The sequence below is a fragment of the Eretmochelys imbricata genome, chromosome 2, assembly GCF_965152235.1.
Source record: "Eretmochelys imbricata isolate rEreImb1 chromosome 2, rEreImb1.hap1, whole genome shotgun sequence".
Classification (NCBI taxonomy): Eukaryota; Metazoa; Chordata; order Testudines; family Cheloniidae; genus Eretmochelys; species Eretmochelys imbricata.
In genome coordinates, this window is record NC_135573.1 from 257,768,068 (window position 1) to 257,786,043 (window position 17,976).

At 46.1% G+C, this 17,976-nt stretch overlaps 1 protein-coding gene across 1 annotated transcript in view; it reads right to left on the reverse strand.

The window, feature by feature from the left end:
- The window catches only part of VILL (villin like), a 39,654-nt gene that overhangs the window by 13,531 nt on the left and 8,147 nt on the right, over positions 1-17,976 (reverse strand). Inside the window, exons 3-12 of the mRNA XM_077809516.1 lie at positions 16,150-16,346; positions 12,559-12,667; positions 10,192-10,302; positions 8,579-8,778; positions 8,382-8,460; positions 6,904-7,002; positions 5,871-6,024; positions 4,109-4,209; positions 3,449-3,586; positions 1,042-1,200 (exon numbers count right to left, since the gene is read on the reverse strand). Coding sequence (XP_077665642.1) covers positions 1,042-1,200; positions 3,449-3,586; positions 4,109-4,209; positions 5,871-6,024; positions 6,904-7,002; positions 8,382-8,460; positions 8,579-8,778; positions 10,192-10,302; positions 12,559-12,667; positions 16,150-16,346 — 1,347 coding nt within the window. The remainder of the gene's footprint in view (positions 1-1,041; positions 1,201-3,448; positions 3,587-4,108; positions 4,210-5,870; positions 6,025-6,903; positions 7,003-8,381; positions 8,461-8,578; positions 8,779-10,191; positions 10,303-12,558; positions 12,668-16,149; positions 16,347-17,976) is intronic.

A 17,976-nucleotide genomic window follows, 5' to 3' on the forward strand; every position in this document is an offset into this window, starting at 1 on the left:
CAAGCGTTAGGCCAGCACTGAGCTACCTTGGGCTCTCCCCGTGCCTCCATTTCATCTGTCACTTGTGACACAGGGTCCAGGAACCCCAAGCAGGCGTAGCTGTAACTAGAGAGCCTATGAAACAGGCGACCACTCCGCAGTCACGTAGGCCGGGACAAGGCTTGCAGGGGATTTTGAGGCTGGATACTGGAAGATGCTGTCGGACAGCCTACGAACATTTGCTGTGATTTATGGCATAATGTCTTGTGTTTAATTCTGCAGAGCATCCAGGGATAGAATTTGAATGCAAGACGCTGTACAAAACAATTAGACTTTAGAGATGGAAAAGATCTGAGGGCTTAAACTAGTCTAGTCTAGGCCCGTTCCCTAGGAGATATTTACTAGTGCTTTGCTCAGCCTCGTTTGAAATGTGCCAGGTGGAGAGGGGAAGCATTGCCCAGCGGTTTTTCAGTTCCCAGCTCTGTCACAGACTTCTTGCGTGTGACCTTGGGCAAGTCACTTATCCTCTGTGCCTCAGTTGCCCCTCTGCAAAATGAAGATAATAGCCCTGCCCTGCCTCCTCACCAGGAGGTTGTGAGGCTAAATCCATTAACGACTGAGCGGGGCTAAGATATTATGGCAACAGGGGCTGAAAAAGTTCCTATGACAGAAGTATGGGTTTCCAGCACTTCTCTTGGGAGACTGACACAGCCCAGATAGACCTAACTGTCAGGCTATTTCAGCCTAAACAGTCCCATTTCTCCTCAGGATACCCGCATCTACCACCCTAAACAGTTCCTCTTCCTTCCTGGTGTAAGCTATGCCTACACAGCATGGTACTTGGTCCCTCTCTTAGTGACGGCTAGGCCAGTTAGAAATTGATCAGCAAGCTGCAGGTTTGGCTAACAGAGGTATGTCTTTCAGCTCAGGCAGCAGTGGATCATGCACTATGATCCAGAGGTCCCAGGTGTGATCCTCACCACTAACCATCAATCTAGGGGCATCAGCGTTACCCTGGTGTTTACACACTTCAGCTATTTCTGGAGTCAAAGCCATTATTACCTCATAAATAATCAGGCTGCCCTTAAAGATGGCAAGGAAGTGCTGAGGCTCCCTGCCCATCGTCACTCGAATCTGCACCGGCTCATTCCCGTACTTTTTGTCCAGCTCCACAGCATTGAACGCACAGGCAGTGATTTCATCCACGGAGGCATGGCGGCCCTAGGATCGAACGAGAGATACCTGGTATCGCAGTTCAGGAGAGGCATTTCAGGAGATGCTAAACGCGTGCAATGTTTCATGGTTACAAACTGCCCCAGGCAGTCAAACAATGAGGCAGAACCCCAATTAATAACAAGAATTTTAGTTATAAGCTGGGGACGCATCAATTAGAAGTAACAGAGGAGGAGAAGGACCTCAGAGTATTGGTTGATCACAGGATGGCTATGAGCCCCCAATGTGATATGGCTGTGAAAAAAGCTAAGGCAGTCTTGGGATGCTTCAGGCGAGGTATTTCCAGTAGAGATAAGGAGGTGTTAGTACTGTTATACAAGGCACTGGTGAGACCTCACCTGGAATACTGTGTGCAGTTCTGGTCTCCCAGGTTTAAGAAGGATGAATTCAAACTCGAACAGGTACAGAGAAGGGCTACTAGGATGATCCGAGGAATGGAAAACCTGTCTTATGAAAGGAGACTCAAGGAGCTTGACTTGTTTAGCCTAACCAAAAGAAGGTTGAGGGGAGATATGATTGCTCTCTATAAATATGTCAGAGGGATAAATACCGGAGAGGGAAAGGAATTATTTAAGCTCAGTACCAATGTGGACACAAGAACAAATGGATATAAACTGGCCAACAGAAAGTTTAGACTTGAAATTAGATGAAGGTTTCTAACCATCAGAGGAGTGAAGTTCTGGAATAGTCTTCCAAGGGAAGCAGTGGGGGCAAAAGACCTATCTGGCTTCAAGATTAAACTCAATAAGTTTATGGAGGAGATGGTATGATGGAATAACATGATTTTGGCAATTAATTGATCTTTAACTATTCATGGTAAATAGGCCCAATGGCCTGTGATGGGAAGTTAGATGGGGTGGGATCTGAGTTACTACAGAGAACTCTTTCCTATGTATCTGGCTGGTGAATCTTGCCCACATGCTCAGGGTTTCAGCTGATTGCCTATTTGGGGTCGGGAAGGAATTTTTCTCCAGGGCAGATTGGAAGAGGCCCTGGGGTTTTTTTTGCCTTCCTCTGTAGCATGGGGCACGGGTCACTTGCTGGAGGATTCTCTACACCTTGAAGTCTTTAAACCATGCTTTGAGGACTTCAATAGCTCAGACATAGGTGAGAGGTTTATTGCAGGAGTGGGTGGGTGAGATTCTGCGGCCTGCATTGTTCAGGAGGTCAGACTAGATGATCATAATGGTCCCTTCTGACCTTAATATCTATGAGTCTATGTATCATGAGATTTTAAAAATAATCTATGAGGGATTCTTTTATTTGGTTTTTGGTCATAGAGCCTTTAGAGTTCATGTTTTCATTCTTTTCTCCAGAACCATGAGCGATAGAAAATATTTTTTTTAAAAAGGGATAGCGGAGATTCACGTTCCCATGACTCATGCACTGGGGCTGCGAAGAACAACATGAAATATTGCAAGATTCGCTATCAAATCATGAGAATCAGCAACACTGCCACTGTGGGTTGTGGCTGTGGAGAAAAACCACAGGCCTGAGTCTCCGCTTCCTTGCATCTTGTATCATCATGTACCTCTCTGCAAAGCGAGGGTGCCTGCAGCCACCTCTGGGGTGGAGCGCGGCAGCTGGCCATACGCTCTGCATTCATTTGGCGCACAAAGGGTTATACAAGGTGCCAGGTCCCCCAGGTTTATGAAAAGCGTGTGTGTGTTGGGGAATGGTAATTTTTTTTTGGTCAATCCTTGCTGTTGCTTAGACAAAATGCAGGTCATGCAAGTGAAACCCTCTGCCCCACCTGCCAGAGGAAAACATCTGTAGTCCCCTCAGGCCCAGGACTGAACAGAACATTCTCTGATGGGCAGCATGGTGGGGAATGGGGCTGCTATGCCTCCAAAGCGTAGCATGCCCACCCCTTTCCAAGCTCTACCATGCTCTTCAGCAGCCTCTGATTGTCTCAGGGAAGCAGTGCATTCATGGCTTCCTTTCAGATAGCCTCGGCTGGTCTTGCATTCTGAGGAACTGCAGTAGAAGCCAGTGCTGCCACTTGCAGCCTGATTCGATCATACCCTTCAGTGAAACGCACTAGACCTCCATGTGGAAGGACGCAGAAGGTCACACCGCTGGCTCAACTGGGGTTCGAAAGTGCAAGACAGAGCCAAAGATACTGGGCTTTCCAAAGAGCGAGTGAGCATTTGGGGTTGGGTTATTTTTGCATTTTCTTCGGTTCTGAGCTTCTATCAAATTATATCCAGCCCTTTCCTGCTTGCCTTTTACTTACTTGCCACATATAGATCATGTAATGAGGTCTGCCCGATTTCAGGTATGTATAGAGGATCAGGTAACAATCTCCTCCATAGAACTGCCCGTAAGTCTTGGGATCCACTGGTTGCATGTGCAGATCCTCAATCCGCCACACCTGCATAGAAACTTCCTGGTCAGAAAGGTGGGATTTTGTGTGTGCAAATGTGAGCGTGTGTAAATATACACGAGCCACCTCTTCAGGGGCCCACTGAAGTTCAGGCCTGTAGGCTCGATATCAAATGCCCACTTCTCCGCTGTGTTACTCCAGTTTTGCTGCATGGGTCCACTGATTTCCACAGCCTATTCTATCAGTGCGTTCTCGGCTGCTAACAACGCGCAGTGCCTTACCTGAGATAGACGAACAAACCTGCTGACTCTTTTGCCTCACTGATCAAAGACCATAGGATAAGATGTCCCTCCTCCCCCAAAAGAATATTTGGGGGAGAGGGGATTTATAATAGCTCTTCTGAATAGTCACAGCATTCTGGGAGTTCATTCTGGCTGCAGCCACACTGCCTTAGTGCAGAACCTCATGAGATCTGCACAGCAGCTGCACATAAAAATGGAAGCAGTTTGGAAATATGTCAAGGGCTGCAACCTACGTAAGAGAAAAATGATTTGGAAAGTGATTGCTCACCTCAACTTTCCCAGAGGCATCATCTGCCATTCTCTGTTCTGCAGCTAGCTCTGGTCTGGCATGTAACTGAGAGACATCAAATTTCACTTGCTCCACCTTGGCTGTACACATAAGCAGAATACACATTAACCAACCATATAAACATACAGTTTAAGTACTGTACAGTGCCTCATATCTACACACAATTAGCAAATACATGAGAAAAATCCTGGCTTGTAATGATCTGAAAACCATCATATCATGAGTAAGTAGACACAACAAATCCTGCATCTTGGCAGGGGTTAGACTAGATGACCCTTGTGGTCCCTTCTAAACCTATGGTTCTATGATTCAAAGTAAACGTCTGTTGTTGATGGAGCTTGGGGTTCTATTTGTTGACCTCCTAAGAGGCCAATAATAATAGAATTACGGACCAGTATTACTCAATCACATTGTATATTCAAAAAGTACACCCTAATTGGCTCTAATGAGTTCCATTCAAAGTATTATTCACCTCCTGAACAAACAATTCATGATTATTTCCTCCTTTTAAATGTTCTTTTCAAAAGGAAAAATGGTTAAATTTCTGAAGGTAATGAGAGAGAGAGAGAGAGAGAGAGAGAGAGAGAGAGAGAGAGAGAGAGAGAGATGGACTATGAAGATGACATTCAATATCTATGTAACTATTCACATATTCACTTCATGTTTCTGTCCACATCTAGGTCTGTTGTTCCAAAAGGGAAAACGTTGAGCTGAGGGACAACTCACTGTAATTAATATTCATGTCAACAAAAGCCAGTGAGCCAAATTCTGCTTTTGCTTATACTAGTGTAAATCCAGAATGAGCCCATTGACTTCAGCGGAATCAGATTTATGCCAGTATAAATGAAAGCAGATTTTCATCCAAAATTTGCTTATTAGATTCATAGATACTGATTTCTGAAGATAAAAGGTTTTTTTTTTGTAAATTTTTATGATTCGTTTCCTAACTGATTTCTTGATTGCCACAATTTACATTTGACGTAGCTGACGGTTTTGCTATTTTATTATGTAAGCATGCAGTATCAGCAATTTTTGTTATTGCTAAATTGCTGAATCCTTTGTATTTTACCAAAGATGGAAGATATGTGGTTATGGAAGAACGGGCAATAAGGCTTTAAAGCTACTGAAGGTTTGAAACAATCAGTGTAAAAGATATTCCTTGGGCCTCATTTTTCATAAGGAAAGCAGACAGAACTCAAAATCAATGACAATAAAGTAAGCTAAAGATCAGCCACTGCTGGCTTGGAGGATTCACAGATCCAAGGCCACAGGGAACCATTGTGATCATCTGGTCTGGCCTCCTCTATAACGCAGGCCAGAGAACCTCCCCAAAATAATTTCCAGAGCATCTCTTTCAAAAACATCCAATCTTGATTTTAACATGATCAGTGATGGAGAAGCCACCATGACCTTACATAAATTATTCCAATGGTTAATTACCCTCACTGTTAAAAACTTATGCCTTATTTCCAGTCTGAATTTCTCTAGCTACAATTTCCAGCCATTGGACCATGTTAGATCTTTCTCTGCTAGATTGATGAGCTCATTATCAAATATTGTTCTCCAGGGAGGTACTTATAGACTGTAATAAAGTCATCCCTTAACCGTCTCTTTGTTAAGCTACATAGATTGAGCTCTGGGAGTCTATAGCTACAAGGCATGTTGTCTAATCCTTTAATTATTCTTATGGCTCTTCTCTGAACTCTCGCCAGTTTATCAGCATCATTCTTGATGATCTCACCAATCTTGTTAGTTGTGTAGACTTTGCCAAGACCTTGAGTTTCCTCCTTTTCTGTCCACCTTTTGAAGAGCTGTTTAAACATTGCTGACTCTGCGCCGTCATTCACCACCTCCACATTGGTGGTAGCAGAATAACCCTTGGCTTGGATAAAACCCTATGGGGGAGGATTCCAAAAGGACTTCACTTAGCTCATACCAATCTCTGTACAGAAGTACAACTGGACTGAATGTTGCCTGGACCTACACCAACCCCGCTGATCCAAATACCCCCAAAACCCTTAAGAAGTTTGGAATGTGAATCCCTGAGCTAGACCTAAATTTTGTAACTGACCTTTATAATACAAGGCTGCGCCAAAACCCCATACCTAGACACCCACAAACTCTTGAGATGTACAATATCCAGGGCTGACCAGGGCATCATGGGCCCATGTCCAGTTAGGAATGCCCCCCTTTTTCCCCTGCTTCATAGACATATAGAGCTCCTGATGAGCCACCAGGAGTTGAGAGGAAGAATGATCCAGCGGTTTGGGTGTCAGCCTAGCGCTTGGTAGCCCCAGGTTCAATTCTTTGCCCTACTACGGATTTCCGGTGTGACCCTGGGTGAGTCACTTAGCCTCTCTGTGCTGCAGTTCCTCATGTACTAATTTGTGTGAAAACTACAAACTGTCTTGTCTTCAGTAGGATTTCACTTCAAGTTCATGAACTCATGAATACACCTTCTTCCCCAGCGAAGACAAAGCCCTAAATCCCTTAGCTACTTTGAAAATGTCAACTACAAATTCCCATTTAAGGCCTATTCCAAAGCCCACTGAAGTCAATGGAAAAAACTCTTTGCGACTGCAGTGGGCTTTGGATTGGGCTCTTAGGTACCTAAATAAGTGGCCTCATCCCCACAGCTCCCATTTATTTCATCCAGTTAATATGCGAGAAAAAACAGGCCAGCTCCCATCAATCAATGCTCCATTGTAATTATCAGCAACTGGGCTAGTTCTTAGCTACTTCCCCTGGCCGATTGTTTTAAATACAGGGCTCACCACAGCTCGGCTGAATGCGGCTTTCTTTTCCTCCTTGCTGGAGTCTTTTCCTCTCCAAACATAGATCTTAAAACCACCTTGGTCTAAAATGTGACAGTCCTGAAGTGAAGCACAGGAAATAGATAGATCAAAAATCCTGCTGGGGCCAGGTTTCTCCCCTTATCCAAAGGGTCCCCAGCACTCACGTCTAGACTAGAAAATGTTTTGCCCCTTTTCCACAAGTGGGTCGGGTGCACAGTTGCTAGCGGTGGTTGAGAGCTAGCATAGGCAGCTGCACTATTCCCGGAAAATGGGTACAATGTTTTCTGCCCTAGACCCAGCTTGAATTGATCCCGAGAGTATCTGACACTTGTTCCAAACCCAGCAATGAGTCCTTTGCACACATCAGCAACCAATGGGTCCGTTCCCAAAAGCATGGGGTGAGAGAGACTAGAACTACAGGCCCTGAAAGTTCAACCCTCAGCCCACTGTGCCAGACTAATGAGTGGTATTGATTTGTAGAGTGCCTACTGGGAGCTAGAGGAGTACGAAGCAATGACTGACTTAGACCTTTCTTGCACCAGTGTAGGTCTGGAGTGACTTCCCTGAAGCCAGAGGAGTACACTGGTGTAAAATCAGTGCAACATCAGAACCAAGCTGTGCCAGATCAGAACTGGGCCATGTAACTCTGCCTCAAATCCCTGACAGTCGAACTGCATCCTGGTACCATACCAGGAAACAATGACGGAGAACTGAGCTTCTTGTTTTTAAAGGAAAAGCGAAACAACCCAGAAGCAAGCAGAACCTTTCAATCAGTGCTTAATTTGTGCCAGGGCTGAGCCCTGGCACCTCTAGGCTTGGCATTTCATAGCCCTGGCGCCTGGCACTTCTGGGCTTGCTGCATCAGTTATGAAAGTAAAAAAATTGCTTGAGCCCCAGCACCTCTTTCATTACAAATTAAGCACTGCTTATTTCTATTCAGAGGTGACATGTACACTGATCTACCCTCGATAACACCTTATGCTTCTACGGCTAGAAACAGAGGGAGGGAGGGAGGCGAGAACCCTGGTTAGTCAGAGGGGTTGGTGGCAGCTGACAGACATATTGGTTTCCCTCATGGTAACCCCCACATCTTGTGGGCTGGTTTCTGCGTGAAGAAATTAGTGGCAACAAATTCACTATCATATTTTAGTCAGATCCTCCCTCACGTATACGAACACGAGCTATTAATCATCTCTGTTCTGACAATGCCTTGAGACACTTGACTGTTCCTTTAGTGACTGCCGAGGTAACAGGTCCTTGGGCTGCGAGGGCGGGCAGGTCATCAACTGCCATACTCCGCCTTCATTATTATTTGTACGATCATTTAACTTACAGGCCTCAGGCAAGGACCCAGGTACCACTGTGCAGGTGCTGTGCATGCAGAGGACAAGAAGTGACAGTTCTTATCACAAAGAGCCGACAACCTTAGCATCTCCCCCCATTTCCCTGCACCTTACCTCGTGCTGGAGGAGATCCTGTGTGAGGGGCCGGGTGGCTATTTCCTGCACCACCAAGTCGTTGTTGTTTTCGTAGACACTAGAGAAAGCAATGGGCAGAGAAAGATTCACAGAGGGCTGGGGGAGAAGGGACTATCCTCCTGGGGGACACATACTCATTCCCAGGGCTTGGGTTTGGAGGCCTAATCCAGACTTACTGGTAGAGCCGGACGTTTGCTTTCTGCAGCTCATCGGCTTTCTCATCGGGCGTGGTGGCCCGGAGCGCCCCACGTCTCTCCCCGAGCACCGTTTTCATGATCTGCATGAGGTCTGGGGAGTCCTTCTCATTGTCAATGATGCCAATCTGGGCCCGGCCGCCTCTCTCGCCATCCCTGATGCTACGAGCCAGAGCCAGTCCCTGCAAGAGATGGGTCCTGATTTAGCCAATGAAAAGACTCACCTTTCACCTCTGCAGGTGCCGGGTCAGGACAGACTTTCAATGCTCACACAGGACATTTCAGTCCAATTTATTATCTTGGTCAATGCAGTCTGCCTGGGCAGCCCTAGCCCATAAAGGAGAATGGGGGCACGAGGCACCCAAACTACAACTCCCATGATGCACCACGACAGCATTTCCAAATGGAAATGTTTCGGTTTTTAACCAAATCTTTACATTCTCTGCGGAAAGACTTTTTTTGTGTGAAAAAAGCTGTTGAGTTGAAAACCCAATTTTCCATTGCAAAATAGCTTAAACCTAATGTTTTCAAGCAGCCTTGGAATTCTAGCATCAAAGGAAATCTGGACATCATCTCTCACTGCAAACCCTCCTCCTGCTGCCACCTTTCCCATGCCTGCAGATCTGCCCTGCAGCCCTTCTTCCCCATTGCTCCTGGGGGAACCTGCCTCCTCTCCACCTCTGCTGAAAGCATCAGCGGCTTGCCTTACCCTGACCATGCTGCTATCTTCTCCAGGGTGTCCCCAAGGCCCAGCTCTCTGGGTACCACAACATGCAGAAAGATGCTGCCTGCCTTTTCATACATATAAAGGGGTGCCATGAGTTCACCCACAACCTCAGGCACCTCCCCTATGCACCCTGAACCTGGTTCATAATTGCCCTCCTGGTTTTTGATGGCCTTCCATGGCATTGTCCCTGACAACCACAGAGAGGCAATGTGGGGTCCAGTGGGACACGACACACTGGACAGGAATTCAGGGAGGACTAGGTTCTATTCCTAACATTGCCACAGCCCTGCAGGGTGATCATGGCCATGTCACATCACCGCTCTGTGCCTCAGTTTCCCCATCTGTAAAATGGGGGTAATGATACTTTTGTAAAATATTTTGAGATCTATGGAGGAAAGCTGATATGTAAGAGCTTGGTTTTCTTATTTCTGCTTCTGCTTTTCCTCTGCTACTGGTCACTTTGTACTAGTCCACACTACCTTTTTTTAAAACAAATTTCCCCACCCCTGAGATCTCTAGTGTAGACAAAGCTTCTGACTTTTTAAGTACTATGTCACATAGCCTCTCTATACATCATTTAGGTCTAAGTGATTTGCCCAAGGCCACACACAGAATCTGGAGCAGAACCAGGAACTGAACCCACATCCCCTGAACCCGTCCTATGTCATAACTGCAACACTGTTCTTCCACTCCTGTAGCAGTTGTTAATGGGAAAATAGCCCTCTGCTAGGGTTTTATACTCATCAGTGTATCACTCATTTTGTGCTGGGGAGGCTGCTATTTTGCAATCATCATCGGTCATATTTCTCTTCGTTTTTCAGGCTTTCAAAATGCCCCAAATAAATCCAATGGCGTTTTCCACACTGACCCTGGATTTCTCTGCAATGTTGCTTTCGGGACCATTCCACTGGATCAGCACTTTCCCAAGGTCCATCAGGAACACATCCCCCTTATTGAAGCTGTCCCACGAAAGCTCCACCTGTCATGAGATAGCGAAACAGTGCATGTTACCAGGGAACAATGATCGTCAAAGAAAACTGGCTCTTGGGGAAGGAACAACACTCTGATATTAACAACGTGCTTGTTTTCCTCTGCAAATTCATTAACTATCCATAACATGACCAGGGATTTATCATTTATTATCCTGTTTGAACGGATAGGAACACCAGGCATTTTTTAAAATTCAAGGAAGAATGTGTTGTGCAGGCCCATGTGTGGATCTCCTTGTTCTTCTTTTAAAAGTCTAGTTTTGTGGTAACAACAATAACCTCTGTGCAGGACACTGCATGGGAATAAATGATTAGCTGGGCCTAATGGCCAACAGCTTAGAATCATAGAAGATTAGTGTTGGAAGAGACCTCAGGAGGTCATCTAGTGCAACCCCCTGCTCAAAGCAGGACCAACACCAACTAAATCATCCCAGCCAGGGATTTGTCAAGCCGGGCCTTAAAAACCGCTAAGGATGGAGATTCCACCACCTCTCTAGGTAACCCATTCCAGTGTTTCACCACCCTCCAAGTGAAATAGCGTTTCCTAATATCCAACCTAGACCTCCCGCACTGCAACTTGAGACCACTGCTTGTTCTGTCGTCTGCCACCACTGAGAACAGCTGAGCTCCATCCTCTTTGGAACCCCCCTTCAGGTAGTTGAAGGCTGCTACCAAATCCCCCCTCACTCTTCTTTTCTGCAGACTAAATAAGCCCAGTTCCCTCAGCCTCTCCTCATAAGTCATGTGCCCCAGCCCTCTAATAATTTTCGTTGCCCTCTGCGGGACTCTCTCTAACTTGTCCACATCATTTCTGTAGTGGAGGGCCCAAAAATGGACGCAATACTCCAGATGTGGCCTCACCAGTGCCGAATAGAGGGGAATAATCACTTCCCTCGGTCTGCTGGCAATGCTCCTCCTAATACAGCCCAATATGCCGTTAGCCTTCTTGGCAATAAGAGCACACTGCTGACTCATATCCAGCTTCTCTCTCTCTCTGCAGGATAGTAAAATCCACTGTAAGTTATTGACTGTTGTTTATTCTGTAAGGCAGGGATTTGCAAATGGTGATGATCAGTTGAGTAGAGTTGATCGGAAAATGGATTCGCCCCGCCCCCATGGAAAAGTTTCAGGACTAATAGAAAGAGCACGGTCCCTGACCCAAGGAGCTTACAGTGGGGATGAGCAATAACGCTGCTGCTTGAAAGAGACCCTTTATATTCAGTGCTGCAGTCCCAGCTGCCTCTGCATGACAGAGCATGGGCTTCTATAGCACGGGCTTCCACAGAACTCCTCCCCCAGGCTCCCTGTCTGGGAAGCTCACCCATTTAAGAGTGCAGTGCCCAACAGCACATATACAAGCCAAGGTCTCGATCCTGCATAAAGCAGGGTCAGAAGCTCTGCGCGTACTGTGTGAGTTGGTGCCAATGAGACTCCTAGCACAGCACAAGGGTAAGCATGTGTGCAAGCCTCTGAAGGATCGGGGCCGAATATTAGCGCTGAGTGGGGGAGGGAAGGGACAGCCAGGGTTACAGCAATGCAGCAGTGTGGTGACTCAGCTTAGACATGTGCATGTCTTGGCAAGCCAATGCGGTCTTAAAAATACAATAATATTACAGTATTGAATAATATGTTAATCATGCATAATGAAACATGATAGCATCGTATGTAATCGTTATTATTACAACCACCTGCAGTAGGCCCTAAGGAAATGCATAGAAAAACTGGAACCATTTTTCTCCAGCTTCAGATGACAAGGCGGCTACAAAATCAAGTTAATCGTTGGCTTGGTTTTAATTGTGTAAGAAATCCATGACTTCGGCTGGAAGGATTGCAAGTCTGATTCTGCTTCCACTTATACCAGTGTCACTCCATTGTCTTCAACATCAAGTTACACTGGTGTAAAGAAGATGAGAATGAGGCTCTGCATTTGCAGCCATTGCTCAGAGGGCTTGATTTGGATCTCACGCTGGTGTAAGACGTAAATCCACTGAAATCTATGGCCCAGATAGTCAGCTGGTTCAAACTGATGCAGCGCCATTGGCTTCATTGGAATCAGAGTGATTTACACCAGTTGAGGATTTGGTCCTATTGAGTGACATGGGTATAAAACCGAAGCGAGGTCAGAATCGGACCCAGATTTTCTCCCACTGGAAAGCCATATGGTATGCCAGACCATTACCCAACAGCATTGCTCCTATGAAATTCACCACGAGTGACTAATACGAATCAAGCGCTTCTGCCCTTACCTCTGTGGCTGACACATGCTTCTTCCCCTTGACATGAAGGAGGCGTCTGATGTTGTACATATTGATCTCCACATGCTTGAATCCTGAAGCCACGCCTCCCTTCTTGTAGCTGTTGGGTAACAGGGAATTGAGGGTTAAAATTAGAGCAGGTAAGAAAATGAGGGTTTTTTCCCAGGAAAATGTCAAGTTTTTGGCAAAAAACCCCCCAAATCCAAAATATCCAGAAGTTTGTATTTGAAAATGCTGCCACAGTGCCTCAAGGGAGTTGTAGTTTGTGATCCTCATGCTCCCATTCTCCTCAACAGGCCAGGTTCTCTGGTCAGATTACATCTCCCATGATGCACCATGATCTTCCCTCTTGTATCCTAGGGCTCACGTGGCTGCAGGGCTGTCCCTAGCTATTCTGGGGCCCTACGCAGCTCCCCCACGGGGGGGGGGGTGGGGCAGGCCTCTGCGGGGGGGCTGTCCCCCGGCCTCTGCGGGGGGTGGGCGGGGCTGGCTTGGGGGTCAGGGAGAACCACCCCCCAGCACTCACTGGCGGTGTGGCTGGGTCTGTGTCTGCACTTCCCGCCACCGGTGAGTGCAGGCCCGGCCCTGCTGCAATGCTCAGGGGAGTGGGAGAGGGGCTGGGGCAGAGCAGGGGCGGGAAGAGCCAGAGCAGGGGCTGGAGCAGCACGCAGCTGCGCAGGGCACCCGGAAATTTGGTGCCCCAAATTTCCAGGTGCCCTGCACAGCTGCGTACTTTGCATATGGGTAAGGACGGTCCTGCGTGGCTGTGGTGCATCATGGGAGGTGGCATCCATATGGCGAACCTGGCCCATAGAGGAGAATAGGCTCATGACCACTTGAAGTGTCTCTCCCATGAGGCACTGCAGGGGCATTTCGGAATTGAAATATTTCAGTTCCCAGGCGCTTTTTGCAAATAGAAAACATTGTATTGAAAAAAATCTAATTTTCCATCAAAAAACAGTTTTGATGGAAAAATTTTGACCATCCCTAATTAAAACAGCATTCTGCAGGGACTCAGGATGCCACCCTCCTCTCTGATGTAAGCTATTTGTGCTTGTGCTGTGGGACATGTGAATCACAATGTTTGACTGCAGGTCCTAGTGTGACCCTAGAACCACTGAATGCCCGGGGCATATAGGGTACAAGGATCCACTGGGTTCACTAGAAGAATGTCATGTAAGGTTTCCAATTAAATCCTGTGTCACACTGGTCATCATAACCATTGTGAGGTGTACATATGGATGTTGGGTAAGGAGTTACATATATAAACTGACAATTACATACTTAAAGTCTGTGACAAAGGGACTGGTCATCAGGAAGGTGAAAAGCAGTTGTGTTTTTTCAGGCAAGAAATGTTTCTCGGTCTGTTTACATGTAAATTAAATGTTGTACAGTTCACATCCATTTACAGTCTGAGCAAAATTCTAATCAATAGATTACGGAGGTTGCAGGAAAAAGCAAACCCAGCCAGGGTTTATCCTGTTTTGAAGACAATGAACTTTTGAAACTCGATCTGGGGATGCAGGTGGAACCCCTCCCCCCGAGTTATTCCTTTCAATGTGTGATGACAAGCCATCAGCAAACTTGATCTTATGAGAACTGGCTGGGAAAAGGAATTTGGGGAAGCCACCCTGTAGGAGACAGGGAATGTCTTGTGAGTTAAGTTTAGGCTCTGGAAAGCGTTTTATGATTTTTTTCTAAGCAACCATTTGTTTCCAATATTCTTACTTTCTACCACTTGAATCTCTGTTCTTTGAAAAGTTTATCAATATGTGGAGAGCTGTGTGTAAAGTAAATGGTGATGCTGAGTTGAACCTTGCAAGCTTGGTGTACTACTGCTCTGGGAGTAGTAAATCTGAGACTTCTATGCGTGCTCCATGGAACAGGGGCTGAGCACTTCAGCGGGATGCTCGGACGACTTGGAGGTTGGTGTGTGCCTACCGCTAACCTGTACTGCGAGAGAGGGGCCTGGAGGGAAGTGCTTGTGTTGACAGAAACTGGTGGATTCAGGTTGCTGATACACAGCAACTGCCGGATGCTGGGACTGGACGACAGACGATGGATCACTTGATAATTGCCCTGTTCTGTTCATTGTCGTTGAAGCACCTGGCATTGGCCATTGTCGGAAGACAGGATACTGGGCTAGGTGGACCATTGGTCTGACCCAGTATGGCCGTTCCTATTTTGTTGTTGACTGCTTCTCGCTTCTTCTTCTTCTTCTTCTTAGTGTATGCACAACGCGCCTCAATTGGCACGCGACCAGGATTCATCACTGAATTTGGTCCACTAGTTGAACCGTTAGCTTCCCCGGCTCAGGCCAGATACTGACCAGGAGTGTGACTTGAACGCTGATCCATGCTCCTGGGCAGGTGGTAGCGAGGTGCCTCATGACACTGGGGTACCCTTGCCCCACATCTTTGTCACGAGGCATGATGTCATTAGTTCCTCCCAACACAAAGTGAGCTGTAGCTCACGAAAGCTTATGCTCAAATAAATTGGTTAGTCTCTAAGGTGCCACAAGTACTCCTTTTCTTTCTGCAAATACAGACTAGCACGGCTGCTACTCTGAAACTTTATGATGAAGACCCAGACGCATCCCAAGATGACAAAGCGATCAGAAACAATTCCTGAGCTGTTTTCCTGGCTTGTAGGGTGCACCAGCATGGAGTGGGATGGGTGGCACCCTATCATGATCACCATGCATTTTGCACAACCTAACACCTCACATACATGTATCAGGCCTTGCACTAAGTCTCAGCAATGTGCATGCCTGTGTTGGAAAGAAAAGATGTAGCTTTGGGGTTTTATAATAGTTCTAGCCCCGTTGGGAACACACCAGTAACATAATATTTCAACTTGGTCCACAAATTTAATAATAATTAATAACATTTAATAATAGTTATTAACATAGTTAATAACATGCTATCAGCAACGTGAGCGGGAATTCAGATTTCATAGCATTTTAGCCCAGCTTTGCACAGGTATGGCTAACTACACAAGGTATGCGGCAGTCCCGGAGAGAAAGGATGGTCCACTGGTCTAAATACATTAGAGATTGTAAAGCTTTCATATACTGTGGTAATGGAGGTCACAAAGAAGCCTAAAATAGACAGAGATTGACTCCAGTGGAGTTACTCCTGATTACTGCCAATGTGAAATTAGAATCTTGTCCCTTGTGCTGAGTTTGTTTTATGAAGGTCCTAACGATGTGTTCTGGTTAGCTAAGATGAGACTCAGGCCTGCTGGGGTTTAATAAAGAGGTAGTTTTGGCCCATCCAATTTTTACCCTGCGTGTACAGTAAAGATTCAAAGGATTTAGTAGAGATGGGGGAAATGTTTCCCATTCCAAAATAAAAAAACTGGGGAGAAAAATTTGAGGAAGGAGTTTATGAAAATTTCCCCTGATTTTGACCAGCTCTGAGGCTGGCCAAAATGTTTCAGATTTTAAAATGGTGATTAAATTTTTTGAAAATTTGGAACAAAACAGGGGAAAAAAATTAAAAAAAAAATGTTTTTGACCAGACCTACAGCCTAGCCTGAGTGCTTGGACCAGCCTGGCAGTCTCCATTTATTTCCACTCACATAATGCCACTTTTGAAGTAGCTTTTGAAGACCTCAGACTCATGTCCCTCCACTTCTCGATGTTGCACTGGGCTCCCCCCAAGCATGTCATCGATCTGGGTGACATAGAAGGCCGCAGCGCCCTGTTCATCCTGAGACGAATCCTTCCCAATCCAGTAGTGCAGGTCCATCATGAAGCCGTTTGAGGTCTTCTTATTCTTGGAAAGACAAAAGTATAAAGAGGAGGTCAGGGTGAGATTCATTGCACTGAGAGGCTTCACTCAGTGGAATCACGCAGATCTGCTTAGATCTGCAATCCAGGAACCAAGCCAGCTTGAAAGAGTGATTGGCATCTTGTGAATAATACCTCTGACAGAAGAGAACTGGTATAAACTAGAGAGCCAGATCGCGGCGCTCTTACTCAGGCCAAACTCCCGTGCAATCAGTGAAGTTTCCCCGAGCAAGGGAAACAGGATTTACCCTTAATATTCTGCATGCAAAAACCTGCCTGAGGTCAAGCTGTCCTTCTAGGGCCCAGCCCTGTGCTACAGAAGCTCCTGGGAATTTTGCCAGTGATTTCAATGGGAGCAGGATTTGAGCCATAAAGAACGCTGGAAGGCCCTGATTCAGGCAAGCACTTAATGGGACTTAGGCACGTGCCTACATTTTTAGCATGTGCTTACTGGTTATGTCTCAGGTAGATATATGGCCCCATTACCATAGTAACGGAGTGCTTCAAAATCTTCAATTTATTTGTTCTCACAACACTCCTGCTAGGTAGGGAGGTGCTATTATCCCCATTTCATGGAGGCACAGGCTCAGTGACTTGCCTACATTCACGCAGGAAGCCTGTGGCAGAACAATGCCTTGATTCCAGGTTTCCCATGCCCCAGACCAATACTAACTACTAGACCCACCCTTTCCCTCCCTATCCTAGATCAGGGCCTGAGAGCGGCAACTTGCGAGCTGCCCTTACTCTCATGTTTGGTGAGTGTTCTATTGGTTATTTAATGAATGTTCCTACGTGCTTTTGGATCCCTGGACAAAACGCTCTTACACATGTGCATTATGAGGATACAGTCTTCAATTACATGATCACCCACTGTTTTTCCCCACAGGATCCCTGGCTCATCGAGTACAAGGTGGCAGACTGACAGTTGCAGGGGCATCTGTACATCTGGCATTTCCTAATTTTTGAGTGATTGATTTTGCAGCCTAAATAACATTCACTGAATGCAGTTTTTTGTACACAATATAGATCATCGGGCTCAACAGGTGGTGATCAATGGCTCAATGTCTCTGCAGAAGAGAAGAGTGAGGGGGGATTTGATAGCAGCCTTCAACTACCTGAAGGGGGGTTCCAAAGAGGATGGAGCTCGGCTGTTCTCAGTGGTGGCAGATGACAGAACAAGGAGCAATGTTCTCAAGTTGCAGTGGGGGAGGTCCAACCCTAATCTTCTATGATTCTATTCACATATATATTATACACACACAATAAATACAAAGTGACTACAAATGGTATGTGAAACCCTGCTGACTCTCAAACACAGGTCTAACTCCATGTGGTTTGAGGTCCATACAGCTCCTATTGTGATTCCTGGTGTGTGAAGCCAAATAGCCTAAAGAGAAAAGGCAAGCCCTCTGAAGGCAGGTGTTTTGTGAATGGTGCCGGCATTTCTCATCTAAACTCCATCATCCACTGTGCAGGAAAGCTAATAGAGACTTATTTTATAAAATGGTTTGAAGCTAAGTTCTGTTGATCTGTTTTGTTCTGTGGAAAGTGCTCAGATAACACTGGTGAGCACCGGTTTAAGAGCCCAAATAGAGAAGAACTTGATTTCTTTAGAT